Source organism: Phaethon lepturus, unplaced genomic scaffold, assembly GCF_000687285.1.
Source record: "Phaethon lepturus isolate BGI_N335 unplaced genomic scaffold, ASM68728v1 scaffold3601, whole genome shotgun sequence".
NCBI lineage: Eukaryota > Metazoa > Chordata > Aves > Phaethontiformes > Phaethontidae > Phaethon > Phaethon lepturus.
Window position 1 is genome coordinate 73846 of NW_010519655.1, and position 16224 is coordinate 90069.

Consider the following 16224-nt stretch of genomic DNA (forward strand, 5'->3'; position numbering starts at 1 on the left):
CATTTTTGGAGAAAACCACAGTATTACTAAAAGATAGGCTTCTATATTTAGGTACAGTTGAATGTATATTTTGGCTAAGAATGTAACACGTCTAATTATAACACTCACTGTGACAGATACCATTAAATTGTGAAATTCAGAGTGATGGGAACAGTTTCTGGTAGAAAAGAAATGGGATTCTTTGACTGAGACAATCCTGGAGAGATAACCAAACTCCCACAAATATTATCAGCAATGTTATGTTTTGGATAGGGAGACAGTTTTAACACACAGCAAAATGCTACGCAAATAGAGCAACAAATGTGTGTCACATTTATTAAATATATGCTGTATACTAATAATCTCTAAAAAAATAACTGATGTTGAATTTTTTTTTTAAATTATCACATTTCATTTGTCTTAAAGGGAATATGACTTCAAACAGTTCCTGAAAATTTATTCTTATATTCTTAATATTCAGTTACTTTTGCAACCGCATTGGTCCTGGCACAGTTACCTCCCAATAGCTTGCTATGACAAAATACCAAGATACTTTTGGTTGTGGAAAGGTAGCTGTCTATTTTTATTTTTTTTTCTTGAGGAGTTATGACCACACAGAAAGTCTCTGGTCACTGCCTAGTATTTACGTACTTGAGTTAATAAACTAATAAGCCTCACAATAATGTAGTGATATCTTCATTCTCCTGAACACTACCTACCAATGATACTCAGCACATCAAAAAAATAATTACCATGTAAGCTGCCCTTATATTAACATGAAAATGGTCATATATTTAGCATTCTAATGACATAATACTAAATACATAATTAATTGGCCAATGGTTATATAAAATGGATATTCATATGCAATTTGTACATGGAAAATATCCTATATTCTATGAAATAGTGCATTTCACACGCTACTTCTACAAATATATCCTCAAACTATTTGACTTTTTAACAATTGGGAAATATCTTATTTAGGAAAGCCTCACATTTTTCATCAGGGGCATAAGGCCTTCTTAGTATTAGGAGTCACTAGAATACGTTTTCCTGGGAATTAAATGTTACATATGAAACGCTGCAGTCAACATCTCCTTTGTTCATGTTTTCCACAAAACCTAGGTGACTATAAAGAATGTTTTATTTTCTTCTTTTCTTTTAAGCTGTATCTCTATCAGAGTGACACTCCACCTGTTAAAAAGAACACAAGCACTACGGAAATGCTTTATGCACTTCCAGAGTAAAGGTTGATTTTTACCACAATAGCAGGGATTCTACCTTTGCTTATTAAGGAGAACATGGTGAATCCTCTTCTGAAGCAGCAGCACCCAGTAAGGGTCTTTTTCTTCTCTCCCTGAGACTTGAGAACATACCCTCCCCATAGCAATGATGGCCAAGGGGCCCATTATCACCAACTGCTAAGAAAATCTCTAATGCCTAATACAATATCACCATCATTTTCCTTAGCTGAACCACACATTTTTTTTTATTTCCTTCTGCAAACAATGGGAACTGGTAGGTATTTTTTAAGATTAAATAGCTAGTGGAAAGAAGATGTGGTCTTCTCCCCCCTGCAACAATGAGAAAGCTTTAAGAGACAGTAATTTCTTGGATTTCTCTAAGGGCAATTCCTTCCACTGGCATCTCTAAGCAGATAAAAACAGGCAAAATAACAATATCACTGTCTATGTTGATGCAAAATATCAGATTATAATCTAAAATGCCTTTAATATTGACATAAATCTGATCTGGGAACCTCACTACTGAAAACCCATAATCATCATCTCATGTTGGCATTGTGCCACTGTAGATCAGATGTAAGATGGTTTGACTGCTCAGACAATTTCTTTGTGTAAGTTTATAATTCATTTAAACATAATATTAACTGAACATTCTGAGTTCAAAATGTTTAGTAATGAGATAATTATAGCAACCCTGGGAATGATTTTACCTTCTGATCACTGATATGCATTCTCCACCTTTCACTTGATCTGAATGTACTTTTTGCCTGGGAGGATCAAGTACATTTATGAAGAGACAAACTGGTGGGAGTTTAGTGAAGAGCAAACAAAGTATGTTTAAAGGTGGAAATGGTGGAAGATTATAAGAAATAAACAAGACTGATTAAATGATGATTAAGAGAAAAGGCCATTATTATCTACTTATATTCCACGAATCTGAACACCGAGCAGAAAGAAGACTTATTAGCATAGTACAGTATCAGAGGGTATGGTAGATGGGGCTAATGGAATTAAATTAAGAAAGAGAAAATTTAAGATAAATACCAGTGAAATTTCCTCCGAAAGTCAGATCTAATAGATTGCGTAATAATCTCCTAAGGGAAATCGTGAAAGCCCTGATCCCTTGAGACCTTTAAATCTAGACTGGATAAAAATGTAGGAGTAAGGACTGCAATGTTATGTGCTGACAGAGTAGTAGCTGAGGTCTTTCACATGCCATAGAATTTGTGACTGGCCAGAAAAACTAAATACAAAGGGGCAGGCTCTACCCCAGTCGTCCTACAGTAATTCATACTTGTGTAAAACCACCTCACCCCTTTCTTTGTCGCAGCTTTTGCCATTCCAGACTTAAGCAATACATGTTTTTTCCCTTTGTTACCTCTTAACTATAAATAGCACAGTCTTCCTCACATTAAATATTTTAGGTCCCCCAATTTCTGTTTCTCATTCCTCATTGAGATTGTCATCTCTTAGGTAATTTAGCCAAGTTTTGAATGCATAATTCTAGATGTGGAGAAAAAGGATGGTTAGCCCAACTCTCCAGGAAGCCTATTTTGCACGTTTAGTTTAGAAGGCATAGGGGCTATTTTTGCAGATATTTCATATTTCAAACTCATATAAATTCTTCTGCTGCCAACTCTAATTTCTTTTTTGTGTTTCACTACATAGTTTTCTCTTTGCTTTTGTCTGTCTAAACATTTTACATTGTTAAAAAAAAAGTTAACATAAGGCTTCCTAAATTGAATCTTAGTTTGTTTATTATCAAGGGACAAGGAGGGACGGAAGAACACAGGCAGGAAAGCGCACGGGCAAAACGGCTACGCAATGAAACAATTGCTAAGTATGGTGAACTGCACATCCATTCCATCATATAATAACTGTCCTTGGTCACTTCTTGTCTTCTTGAGATACTCAGGAAATAATCTGCAGAAGTCACAGTCTTCTGACTCTCTTTTCTATCAAGATGACATTTGTCTAGCTGATCTTACATGTTTCTAGGTACACTTCTTCCACCTGGAGACCTATCATGCCTGAAAGCTATTTCATCAAAATATGCCTAAGTTGTATTATCCTACCACATGCAGAAAAAAGCCAGCCAAGAGAAAAAAAGCTTTCCAACCCAAAGATAAATTCATGTGACATAGCAGTTTTGGCAAACATGGAGTTACTAAGGGAGAAAAAAAAATATATAGTAAATTTATATTTAAATAATATATATAACATACATACCAAAAAGCACTCACTGGCATGAAATAACTCTATGTAGTTTTAGAACAATCCTTGAAGGATTTTAGTCCTATTAAAATTTCAGGGGAATATGAGGGACACATAGTTTTCTTTTTATATATGTATAGATATGAAGTTTTACGCAATTTAAAGCTGAACTAAAATGCCTTCTTAACAAAATATATCTAATAAACGGAGATCCCAAATTATTAACCCAATTCATCTGTAGAACTAAGAAATTAAAAAAAAAAAAAACAGCATAGGAGATGCAAAGAAAAACATTTACCAGTCAAGACCTCCATTCATGCCCCGAAATTTTCTATATTTCTGCTGAAAGCTTTGGCATTGCAGACACCAAAACACAGACAGCAATTATATTAGTTCTAGTACTTAAAGTGTGAATGACATTATGCCTCTGAGAGACATAGCACAGAACCCATGGGAGTGGACCATATCTCTTGGCAGGTAAGTAAAAGGAAATAGAGTTTAAATTTTGCAGAAAGTGTGCTTGTTGCATTGAGATCCTGGCATTATATACTTTTAATGATTTCCAATCTCAGAATTTTTTAAAAACTAAGATTCATTTCACTTTCAAAAATAAATTACAGACTACATCTATATTGTTCATACCAGCATACTAAAATTTTAGGCAATGGAATACATTTTAATATACATAAAAATTACAGAGTTCCTACATAAGCATTACGCAATTTACTAATAAAATAAAAATTACTTTCAAAGCAAAGGTGTTTTAAAAGTTGTTACAATGATAAATTAGTGTAAAGAGCATGACCAAGCTGTCATTCAAAGAGTGTTTTTTCTGCAATTGCTATAAAGCTTCTAAGTCAGCACTTATGTGAACTATTTTTTCACTGAAATTTCCTGATCAAGTTAGTTCAAAATATTTTATAATGCCACTTTGATTTCATTATATTATTACAGGCACTGAATCCCCTGCACACAAACAATTTCTTCTGCAGGCCAGACACAGTGGACCCAGTGGAATCCCTAACTTTCAGTGCTCATACTGTAGTATCTGTGTTTTGGAATACCTCACCGCCCAAGAGTTTTACAGTTTTGGGTGGTGAGAGTTGAGAAGGGATGAACATTTGTAACACTGCCAAATAAAGTTACCCTGCCTTGTAATCAGCTTTGCCCACAAGTGCAAATGAATTTAAACATTTCCCAAAGTCTGAACAATCTGGGTTTTAACGTGCTCTATGACATTGTTTGGCCTTGTTTGCTAAAAAAACTACATGAGGTATTTAATACACACTCAAAGGAATATACCACCCTCTATATTCTTGCATGTAAAACAACACTGTGTTTTAAGGGTCTCATCGCTCTCTCCTTCAAAGCAATAAACATTAGCTTAAAAGCATCCTGGATATCGGTGAAAATAAAATTCTAAATTTTAAATGTCAAACATCATAATTCAAAAAGACTCCAAGAGCAATACAGTTTTTCTTGAACATAGATCAAACTTGTTCATACACTATATTTCTAGACACTTAGATCAAAAGACTTCAAAATCTTCAAACAAGTGACAGAGTTTAGATTTTGGACATTACAATTTTCCCTTCTCCTTCAGCAGAAGCAGCAGAGCTATGTTAGGACGACGTCCTGATATGCTTTGCCTTTGGTTTAACTCCTCCTCTGACCAGAGCAAGCTGCAGCTCTCTGTGCTCAAAAAGCTGGGACAGCCTCCTGTGTGGAGCTAGTTAGCAACTAGTATGTTACAGGCAGGCCCACCAGTGCTAACTTTCATTGTGGGGTCCTACCCCCTTCCTGTGCACAACTATGTAAATTTGGGATGCTAGCAAAGAGAAGAAAAGGAATCTGGGAGGGTTTGAAACAATCAAAAACCAAAGTACCTGCAGTATCTTTTTTTTCTTCACAGCTGTACAAAGTACCTACACAAGGTTAGGTATCTATACGTTTGGAAGACAAGTTCAGAAAAAAAATAGCACTCTTGAAAATTTATTAAGAAATCATTGCTTATGCTACAGGTTTGCACAAAATTAACTTCCTGTGTGGAACTGTGTGATAACAGCTGGTAGCAACAGTATGAGAGGACAGTAAATAGACAGTCCCTTCCTTCATTAAAAACACACATAGTAATAACAGATCTCCATCACAACAGACCTCCTACTTCTGTGATGTTGGGAGCATAAACATGGCCCACTCCTCCTCCTTACAAAGAATAGATATGTGTCAGCTCTTCTTCATTGCATGACCTTATGGGAAACAGTTTTAGATCACATGCAGTATTTCTGTATTGGTCAGGACAACAGTACTGTGATTAACTGAATATATACCTGGACTTCCTCTTATATATCTGATTTTTCTCTTACTTAGTCTGCAAAAAAGTCACTGAAATTCTAAAGAACAGTCTAAATAGTTTAGAAACCTCTATTATTCCCACTGCCAGCAACCATACACTCTGTGGCTCCAGACAACACCACAGGTACAGCCAAATGTATTAAATGGCAGCAAGATTTCCTTCTGATGCTCTCGAACACTTTAACTCAAGAAACAGAAAAACTTACATAGAGGTTATTGGGTTTATAGATTTTAAAAGCTGAACGTACACCCTTTGTTTAAGGTTGATGACTTACTTCCTATTAAGTCCTTTTATTTGCCTGTGTTACTTGAAATCTGCTGGATTTAGCCTATATCTCTGATTAATATGTTCTGCAGGCTGCTTCCTATCTAAAAGGACATACATTCACGAACCCATGCATACCAAAAGTACCTTTCAAGATAACAGCATAAAATTCAGAAATTCAAACTAACAATAGGCTAAACAGATTCAAACCAAAGTCCTTAGAGAGGCAAGAGATTAGTCCACTCATGGTGGTCAGACTCTTTAGCACCATCATCCTACAGATACTATTCTGTATTTTGAGGAAAAAAATCTAAACTGTCTGCCATGAACACTGGAAATGCCCATGTAGCAAAAGCACAGTACATAATTTTGCCAGTTCACAGCCTTTAATACATTTAATAAAATTACTGTTACCACTGCTACCACAAAGACAGCCAGTAGATTAGTCCAAGGTATGTGTATTTTGCCTTATTTTCAATGAGAACAGGTATTTAATACTTCTCTAAACTGACATTTTTCAGAAAATGAGATTTTCCAGGGAGATGAGAATGATTATTTTTTTCAGACATAGCAGACTTGTTCCAAACAGACGATCAGTTATCACGAGTTATCACAGAAGCATCATTATTTCACCAACATAATTTCTTAAATGTGAAAATACAATCTATTTTCTGTATGAAAGTATTTGCTGTTTACAGCTAAGAAAGCACTGAGCCATGGTGTGGCCAAAAACATTTATGCTGGACACAGGAAAATTCTTATTTAATTTCTCATTAGATAATAAAACTCTCAAAACTCCCATATCTTAAGAAGAATTTGGTTTTGGAATGGAGATGACATCTACACTTCCTATACAGAAGAGAAGCAAATGTTACTGTGAATCAACTTGTATAATTTGTTTGAAATAATAGTGATACTTCGTCTATGATATTTTTAAGATTGGAGCATGTAAAGTAAATATGGTGACTGAGAAGGTTAATATAATGGAACAATTCCGGGCTAAAAAGTACTTAATGTGGCACAAAGCTTGCAACTAAATTGAGGTAAAAATTATAGACAGGGATCACACAATTTATTAGAGAAGAAAACCAAGAAACTGATTCATGGAAATTATCATTTGGCATACCCAAACAATGCTTTTACTGCAATGACTCCATACAATCTTAGCCACTTGTGTTTTCTACAGAACAATATCTGCCATTCTAGTTTCAACTAAACAGATCATATATTTTTGCTTTAAAAAAAACAACAAGCAAATAGCTCTGGTGTGAACAATTAATTATTTTCACAGAGGCCATCCTCCTCCATTCTTTCCATGAGTGACAAACAATTCCTCTTTGTGCTATCTGGAGAAACAGGAAACCACCTTCTAAGGATATCTTATATCCTTAGTTACAATGAGAGTAAAGTGAAACATTGAGAGCAACCCTGCCAAGGACCTGTGGGTACTGGTGGATGAAAAGCTGCACATGAGCCAGCAATGTGCACTTGCAGCCCAGAAGGCCAACTGTATCCTGGGCTGCATCAAAAGCAGCGTGGCCAGCAGGTCAAGGGAGGGGATTCTGCCCCTATACTCCACTCTGGTGAGACCTCACCTGGAGTCCTGCGTCCAGTTCTGGAGCCCTGAGCACAGGAAAGACCTGGATCTGTTGGAGAGGGTCCAGAGGAGGCCACAAAAATGATCAGAGGGATGGAGCACCTCTCCTATGGGGACAAGCTGAGAGAGTTGGGGTTGTTCAGCCTGGAGAAGAGAAGGCTCCGGGGAGACCTTATTGCAGCCTTCCAGTACCTGAAGGGGGCCTATAAGAAAACTGGAGTGGGACTTTTTAAAAGGGCATGTAGCGATAGGACAAGGGGTAACGGTTTTAAACCAAAAGAGGGTAGATTTAGACTGGATATAAGGAAGAAATTTTTCACAAGGAGGGTGGTGAAACACTGGCACAGGCTGCCCAGAGAGGTGGTAGATGCCCCATCCCTGGAAACATCCAAAGTCAGGTTGGACGGGGCTCTGAGCAACCTGATTTAGTTGATGACGTCCCTGCTCACCGCAGGGGCGTTGGACTAGATGACCTTTAAAAGTCTCTTCCAACCCAAACTATTCTATGAGTCTATGATTCGCTATCTTCCAAACTGAAAACTTAAATGTAGTCAGGTTATAGCCACCGTCACACTCAAAACGGCAGAAGACGACAGCCACTTTGAAAGAAAGTACATCATCATGGGAACCTCTGACCATTCATTAGCTGTTTTTGGAAAAAAAATTAAAAATCTATCATTACTTTCTTGCTCTCTATCTTCTATGTTCCCTGTACTCAAGATTTCAGAATTTTAATCATACAGAAATTCTGAAGAGTAAGATTCTTAGGAAAAAAATGCCTGACTACTTGTTCCAAAATTCTAAGATGGCCTTTCCTTAATTAATTTTATCTCCACTGAAAAATATTATCACCATCTACTAATAATGCAAGAAGGATTCAAAGAGTTCCATCAAATAAGTTTAAAATAAGGTATTTTTTATTTTTAGATTTCCATTTAAAATTCTTGCATTATCTATCTCTAAGTATGACACTAGACACAGAAATGGCTTTGTCGAAAAGACCTAAGAGCACACCGCAGTACTAGGTGCATGACTAGGAGTTATGCAGCAACAAGAAAAGAGAGTACTGTGTTAACAACAAACAGAAAAGTTAAGACTACAGAATTAGAAGTCCCAGGCCTCAGCAAATATATATAGTGCCTTTTGTCTAAGCCTTTTCCTCAGCGGTTCTTCACATTTCCTCATTTGCTAGCTTACTTCTTTACTGTGCTAAAACAATGTATCTTTTGGGGTCGGGGATAAAGATCGGTAAAATGCAAATTTTAGCAAACTAACATGGTGAATTCTTATTTGTTGAGCTGGTAAGAAAGTCTGTTTGGTTTCCCAAACACAGCAGTACCATACAGACAGATGCTTTTAGCTCATAAGCTGCCTTCAGGACACTGTTTCTGATGAGAACTGATTTGCATACCACCAAGTCTATGCTTAGAGTCTGCTAGTAGCTGATTTTGATCAGGGTGCCAATGGGCAAGAATCAGCATAACAGAAAAGAATCGCTACAAAAAATAAAGCAAATCAGAAACCATTTTCAGAAGTTCCTTTTTGGTAAGGTCAATGAAGGTATCTTTTCATTAGAAAGAGATTTGAGCCTAATCATCAAAAAATTCAAAATCTGCCTCACTTTTTTCTCTAGTAGGGCTGACTGAGGTCTTTGTGGCAAAGCAGATTTCTGCTGAAAAACACCCCTGTTTTATGAAAACATATTAGTGTTTTCAACACCTGCCAGCTTGGGTGGCTGCCTGCAGGGGTGCCAGAAGTTCAAGCGGTGGCAGCTCAGCTCCGTGTCAGCCCTCCCGTATGAATGCAAAGCACACAGCTCCCAAATCAGTTTCGCCAATGTTACTCAGTTGTGAAGACCCGTAAAACAGAAAGAATAACTTCAGTCACTATTCCAGGGGTCTCTGAGAGCATTTGCATTGATAGCTTTGTGCTTTGGTGTTATCTAAAATGAAGCACATAGCAACTTCTGCTCTGCAGTAAATCAGGAAGTTGGGTTTTAAAATTTGCAAGAAAACCTTCCTCCAAGCTGAAGACCATCTATTGTGGCACACATTCCAGATGTAGACTACCTTTCAATTTGTAGAAAAAAACTCAATACTCCTTACCAAATCATATAGTTACTCATCATGGCAAAAGCTATGGAGTTTAAGTTGTAACTGTGATTTACGAATGAAATTCCAATTTGTCCTACAGTTAGTAATTACAATTGTGGTGTATTTGGGTATCGGGGCTGTGCCTGTGTGCACGCTTAGTGGTGAGTTCCCTGGGTGGCCCAGGAACTCCTGAGCTAGTGTCTGCACAGATGAGATATGGGGCTAGTTGGGAACAATGGACCAACTTGAGGAGAAGCTGCCTTCCAGCTTCACAAAAAAGTGCCTCACTAATTATTTCTGGAGCTGCCCAAGTGGGACATTCAGACAGTCACAGTGATGCCTGGAGGCAGCTCTTGCTGGGCCAAGAGCAATAGACAGACACTACTCATATGCTTCAAAGTGCTGATTAACATATTGGGTGGACAATCTTGCCAGACCAGGTAAAAGAATTAACTAGAATAATAGTTTGGGGAGTTCTATCAGTTTAAGCTGAAGATGTCATACAAGGACACTCGTAACAGAGTCTTGCATTGCCATGCTGTTCTGGAGATTTGACTCCTCATGTGAGCTTTACCTTATGCAAAGATTCTAATAAGTTGATGTTACAGGTTTCCTGTGGTGGTGGTTTTTTTTAATAAACACACTCTCTTTTAGGTGTCTGTGCCACACCATTTCTCAAAATGTCAGAGATGTAGAAAAGCAAGGCTGAGTGAGGAGAGACTTTAAAATTCAATCCTTTATCAACAATTTACATCAGGACCCTAAAATGACAGCCAAGAATTTTGTCTACTGAAAAATTTGGAGGATGTTCACAACCTTGTCCTTGTCTCCTCTGCAAGACTTTTCCCAGCCAATAATGAGAAAAAGAACGAGCACATTTTTCTGTTTTCCTGCTCCCATATTTTCTTTTCTTAGATTTTGACAGCAGAGACTTAACTCATGAATGCAAAATATTCTCTGTTTATGGCACTAATTTTGTTATTGCAACAAACATATTTCCAAGGAAACAATATCACAGGTGGTGAAATTGATAAATTGTGCCAAAGGCTAAGGCCTTGTCTCTACTAATAAAAATAAAAATACTAATCTACACCGAGTTTTCACTCCTTCTACAACCAAAAAATCTGCACCAGTGAGGAATCATAGTTATGAGGTTTGCTAGTGCAGATGCAGCATATTGAAAAGAACCAACACAGTCTCTTTGTTTTCCAGGTTAGTTTGCTACCAGTGTCTGTACTAGGAGCCCATAAGTCTGGAACCTAAACTTATAAAGTATGAAGCCCCCTCTACTTCAACAAATTTTACATGAGTCTGACAGCATGAATAACCTGACTGGCAAAAGAAGAAAATAAGCAGTAGAAGTACCCTCACAAAGACCTGGATCACCATTGTCTTACAGTGCTCAACCAAGGGAAATTTTAACATTGAGCTTAATGTGAACTGAAGTTCATATACTTCTGCTTAAACACAGATCAGGATTTCTGACAGACAAATGCCACTGAAGAGCTGACAATCTAATTAATAGAAATAACTATCTTCCCCACTATAAAAATGCTCTGTCTTTTAATAGTTCATCTGTGTGGAAACAAATATGACAGCATATGTTTTCTGAAATCCCAAAAGAAAAGTCACAGATACCTTATTTCAGGTTGTGCAATGATTTTTTTCCACTGGCTATATATGCCTAAAAATAATTATAATGTCATGAAATTGAAACTGAGCCATTCTTTAGACATTTTACTTCTTCACAGAAGTAATGCAAAAACCCATCTTATTTCATAACACAGTCATCCTGAAACATACAAAAATTTTCTTACCCCAAATATATGCAAATATACAGAGTACAGCTAGGAGCCTAAGTACTTACAGGGCAAAGTGGTGCTGTACAAGTGCCCACATACTCATTTATTCTGACTACCTCTAGCAATGAAGGAGTTGCCTCTGGGCTACTACTCCACATTACAGTCTGATAGATGCTTTTGGCCTCACCTCTCACAGAACCACAAGGCAAAGTTGAAAGTCATTTGCCTGCAAAAGAGCTACTGTGCTCCTGCCCAGGGAAGAAGGGGAAAAAGAAACTGACTGTGACAGAGACTCAGCCTGGTGATTGCCCTGTTCCTGGAATATATTTCTTTTTATTCAGCCAAGAGTGAAAATTGCAATTCTACTCATAAAAACTCATCTCTCCAAAAGTTTCATGTTGCAGAGTAAGAGGAAAACAAATTGAAATGACCAATGCCTTTTCTGAGGTCTGATCTCACGATGTGCTCTGTGTCTTCAGAGCACCTGTGAACATAATGGGAATCATGGGAATGAGTGTATGCGGTACAAGGAAAAAATCCAAACTCTGCCAAAAAATCCAAAATCTGCAACGTAAGGCAAAAATGCAGTATCTTCGTACTGCATTTGATAGACCACAATGGGAAGTTAATCTAGTGGCTGCCCATAGGCACTACTACAAAACAAAAACACTACTCCGCTACTACTACAGAAATGTTTAAGAACAAAAGACACAGAAGAGTTTTCTGTGTAGCTGAAATTCTGAAGACAGTTTTCAGTTTGGTTCTAATTGTATATGTGGTTAATGTATACTTAATTAATTTCAAAATGGTCACTCCAGTATTATGGTAGGGATTAAGATGACATTTTTTCCTGTAATGCATCACGTGACTTCCTGGGACTGTCAAATAATTTTTCGCCATCAGATTATCAGAGACTGGAAATGAAGCAGAGCTTTGAGGGTTGATGCTCTGATGTGGGTTCAGTGAATGCACCATTTTATCTAGCTGGAGTGTCTAGCTCCTTGGCTCAGAATAGTGCTATCACTGGGTTTTCTTCCAATTCATACTGGCAAGAACCTAAGATTTTGGGAGAGGGAGCGGGAATTTCTTAGCTTAATTTTCCATTCTTTTTTTTTCTTTTTACAAGATAGTTTACCTACTAAGTTACCTACCCGTTAAACAGAATACATTGATCTCTATTCTCTACCTACATCATAAAGTTTTGCTTTTGAGGACTTAATAACCTGTTTAATTCAGGTCTTTGCTTCACCTCCTCATAACCAGAAACAGCTCTTGGAAGAATTCAGTGAAAGTCTCCGGAGGTTTATCAAATATTTCTCAATCTATAACTCTACCCTTTAATATATTCACAAGATTATTCATCCAAGTGTTTTCCACTTCCACCCAATGTTTTAGCTTTTTGCACAAGAATAAGGTTAGTGACAGTTGTACTAATTACATGACAGAAATGCACGCTGAGTAAAATGATTGAAATAATTATTTCAAATATCTTATTTAAATGACTCTGTACTATGTTAAAACTGTGGGAGAGAGAATAACAGTTCCTTACTAGTAAGAGTTTTGATAATGTTGCAATGTAGTAAAAATCCTAGGAATGATCAGCAGAAAAAACATTATCCTTCCTCCTTTTGCTATTGCCTTTGCTTTTTTCTTTCAGTTTTGGAGATAATTTCTGAATTGCAATGTAATTCTTGCTTTAAATTTATTTTTTAAAAAGCTGACAGCACATATTTCAAATGCAGAAAATAATTTGTTGGTATTTTCATTAAAATAAGTGACAATGCTGCAGATCTTACTTTAAAATATAGATGCACACTAGTAATTAAAAAATAATAAGCAAATAAAAAGCACAGCAGAACACTTCAATTACTGATAGTAATCATAGTATGATCTTGTCCTACCAAGTGTGTCTCCAGGTACAGTTTAAGGCTGTCTGTCTCTGCTTTAGGAGGAGTCCAATTCTCTGTTGTTTCCATAGCTTCATTTAACCAATGAATGAATTCATCCAGCTTGCTTACAAACCCCTTACCAGAAAAGAAAAAAGAAAGAACAAGAAAAGCATATTTGTTAATAAAATGGCAACCTGAAAAATGTATGCTCAAGTTGATTTTTTTTTTAAGCCAGGACAGTATTGTACAGTAAAATTTTGCCTTTTACAAGCATGCAAAGCAAAAAACAATTAGCAAGTAGCCTTCTAGTAAATGAGGAGCAGAACGGCATTTCTCGGGATAAGCTAAGGTGACGTTTTGGGACAGGACAATGTGAGATCCATATGACTGTAACGAAATGGAGAAAACAGCAAAGTTTTAGAAGATATGAAGGGGATATATAAAAACCTGCACATAGATTACAATGAAAATTGAGCTGAAGACCTTGCACTGGGCAGCCTGGGTGTAGCATGAGCACTGTTGGTTAAGAAAAGTGCTGAAAAAAGCTGCATTAACAAGGTATACGTCAGTAGACTGAGGGAAGAAACTACTTGTCAGAACTTGGGTCTTGTGATTCCTGTTTTGGTTCATAGCATGAGACTCAGAGAGAAGAAATCAAACAGGAGGTGAGGCAGAATATATAGCATTTAATATAAATATTGCTGATTGCATATGAGCCACACAGATGGTGCTCCTGAGAAGACAGGAGCTCCTGCTTCTCAGGAGCACCATTTATTTCAAGATTAGTACCAATTATATTGTCTGATTAAAAATAGTGCCCTGAATTTACATGATTGGATGATACTATAGGCACATACTGAGTACAGATAATTTTACCGAAGTCTTATCCACCACAAAGCAAGAGAGTAAATGGAATAAACTGACCGTGATGTTTATAAGCACCCTGCAAATTAACTCTGAAGAAATGTCCATCTATTACAAGCATAGCAAGACTAGATTAAGTTAGATCTAATACTGACTATATTACTAGTTATTAACTATGAATTTCACAGCACAGTGAGAATTTTAATTTCCAGTTGGACAGCAACTCGGTATACACACTCAGTATCTCACTCTCACCGCTTTATTTATGGAATGATTTCTGGTAATTATTAGTCCATTCAAAAAGCTAAAAGCAAGCTAAACATAAAACTCATAAAGATTCCCGAGTGACTCAGGAGCCCAAATCCGCTTCTCCAAAGTGGCACATGAAATTGGAATTCTAAATGAGTCAGAAACAGAAGTTTGAGCCGTTGGCGCACAGCTGCATTACGCAAACAAGTACAGTGGTAATAACCCAGAGCAAGCAGAGCCACACTTCCTTCAAAATTCATGGTAGCAGAGTCATTTTGGCCCAACGCTGAGCCAGGAAGCAGTGTCCAGCAATCAACTCCTGGCTTCCAGCTGAAGTGTCAGTGCTTCTGAACCAAAGCTAGCCTCTGGCAGGACGCTCCAGTGCATACTGCAAGGCATAACTGCACTCACTGAGGCACTCTGAAGACTTTGTTTTAATTATTATTATTTTTTACATGAGTCCCTACGAGTCCTCAGGATGAGAAGGAGGCTATTGCCATCTCTATTAATGGAATTTAGTGTATCTCAAAGCATTTTAAGAAGAAAACTGTTATTCTGTGGGTTTCGTTGCAGGCTGTTTATCAGGACATTCCAGAATGGGGGAAGGAACACATGAAAAACAAGCCAGTGGATATGGTGACTGAGATGACGTGCATCAACTCTGGGGCAAGCAATGAATGTAGCTGCATCTTCTCTCTCCCGTAGCAGGTCACGCCACAAGGGCTATGTCCCCCATGTCAAACCATGAGACAGAGGGGGGACAAGATGTTCCCCTGGCTCCGTTGCTTGCTTTCTTCCAGTTCGCAGGGGAGAATTAAGAGATGCCAGACTGGCAAAGGAGTGGGAGACGTGAGCTGAGGGGGAGAGGAGCAGGAGGAGTAAAGTCCTTCTAGTCCCTCCAATAAATCTCTGCCTGCATTTTAGCAATGTGCTGTCCTTGAGAGACAAGGTGATATGGTAAGCACAAAAAAATGAAGAAAGGCTCTCTCTTGTATATGTGTCATGTATTTTACGGAGACAGACACGTATAACATCTGCCTGCGGTACCTCGATGTCTGTATGCCTTCAAAAGGGTGCTCAGAAACATTGCAGGCTTGCACCAGTATAAAAAGCAACTACTAGCAACCAAGTTCCTTCTGCCCTCTCACAAAATGTGCCCGTGTTTTAATGCCTGCTACTTGATACTGGTGCTTACAAACCCCCAAGCAGCAGGCTCCAGCAGCCTGGCGTGTATCCCCTCGCCGCAGAGCGGAGATGGGCTGCAGGCCTGAGCAGGCCCCAGTGGGGCGCAGGGAATGCCTGGGGGCTAGTTTGACAAAAAAGTATAGGTACATTCTCCTACAGAACCACGATAAGCCAAGTTACCTGAGAAAAAGGAGGTAAGGCTGCAAGCACCAGTGCCGCCTGGTGCGTTAGGATTGCGACGGGGGACATGGTGCCCGAGGGGAGCCCCACAGCAGAGGGGAGCCCCCGCCGGCAGATGGGAGCCCCCGCCAGCGCCGGCAGGTTTTCTTCCGTCAGGCAGCACAAATCATAGTAATCCTACTATTTTCAATGACGGCAATAAAATTTTATTGAAACCGTTGAAAAGAGCACATCTGCAGAAACCGAAAAAAGCGGAGGGACGGGAAAGGAAGGCAAAGGAACGCAAAGGAAGGCCGTGCAGCGCGGGG

At 38.1% G+C, this 16224-nt stretch overlaps 1 protein-coding gene across 1 annotated transcript in view; it reads right to left on the reverse strand.

Moving 5' to 3' along the window:
* The window catches only part of LOC104628497 (A-kinase anchor protein 6-like), a gene marked incomplete at its 3' end in the record, with an annotated part of 83497 nt that extends 67512 nt beyond the window's left edge, over positions 1-15985 (reverse strand). Inside the window, exons 1-2 of the mRNA XM_010297113.1 lie at positions 15917-15985; positions 13451-13573 (exon numbers count right to left, since the gene is read on the reverse strand). Of these exons, the coding sequence (XP_010295415.1) occupies positions 13451-13573; positions 15917-15985 (192 nt within the window). The remainder of the gene's footprint in view (positions 1-13450; positions 13574-15916) is intronic.
* Between the last annotated feature and the right edge of the window lie 239 nt (positions 15986-16224).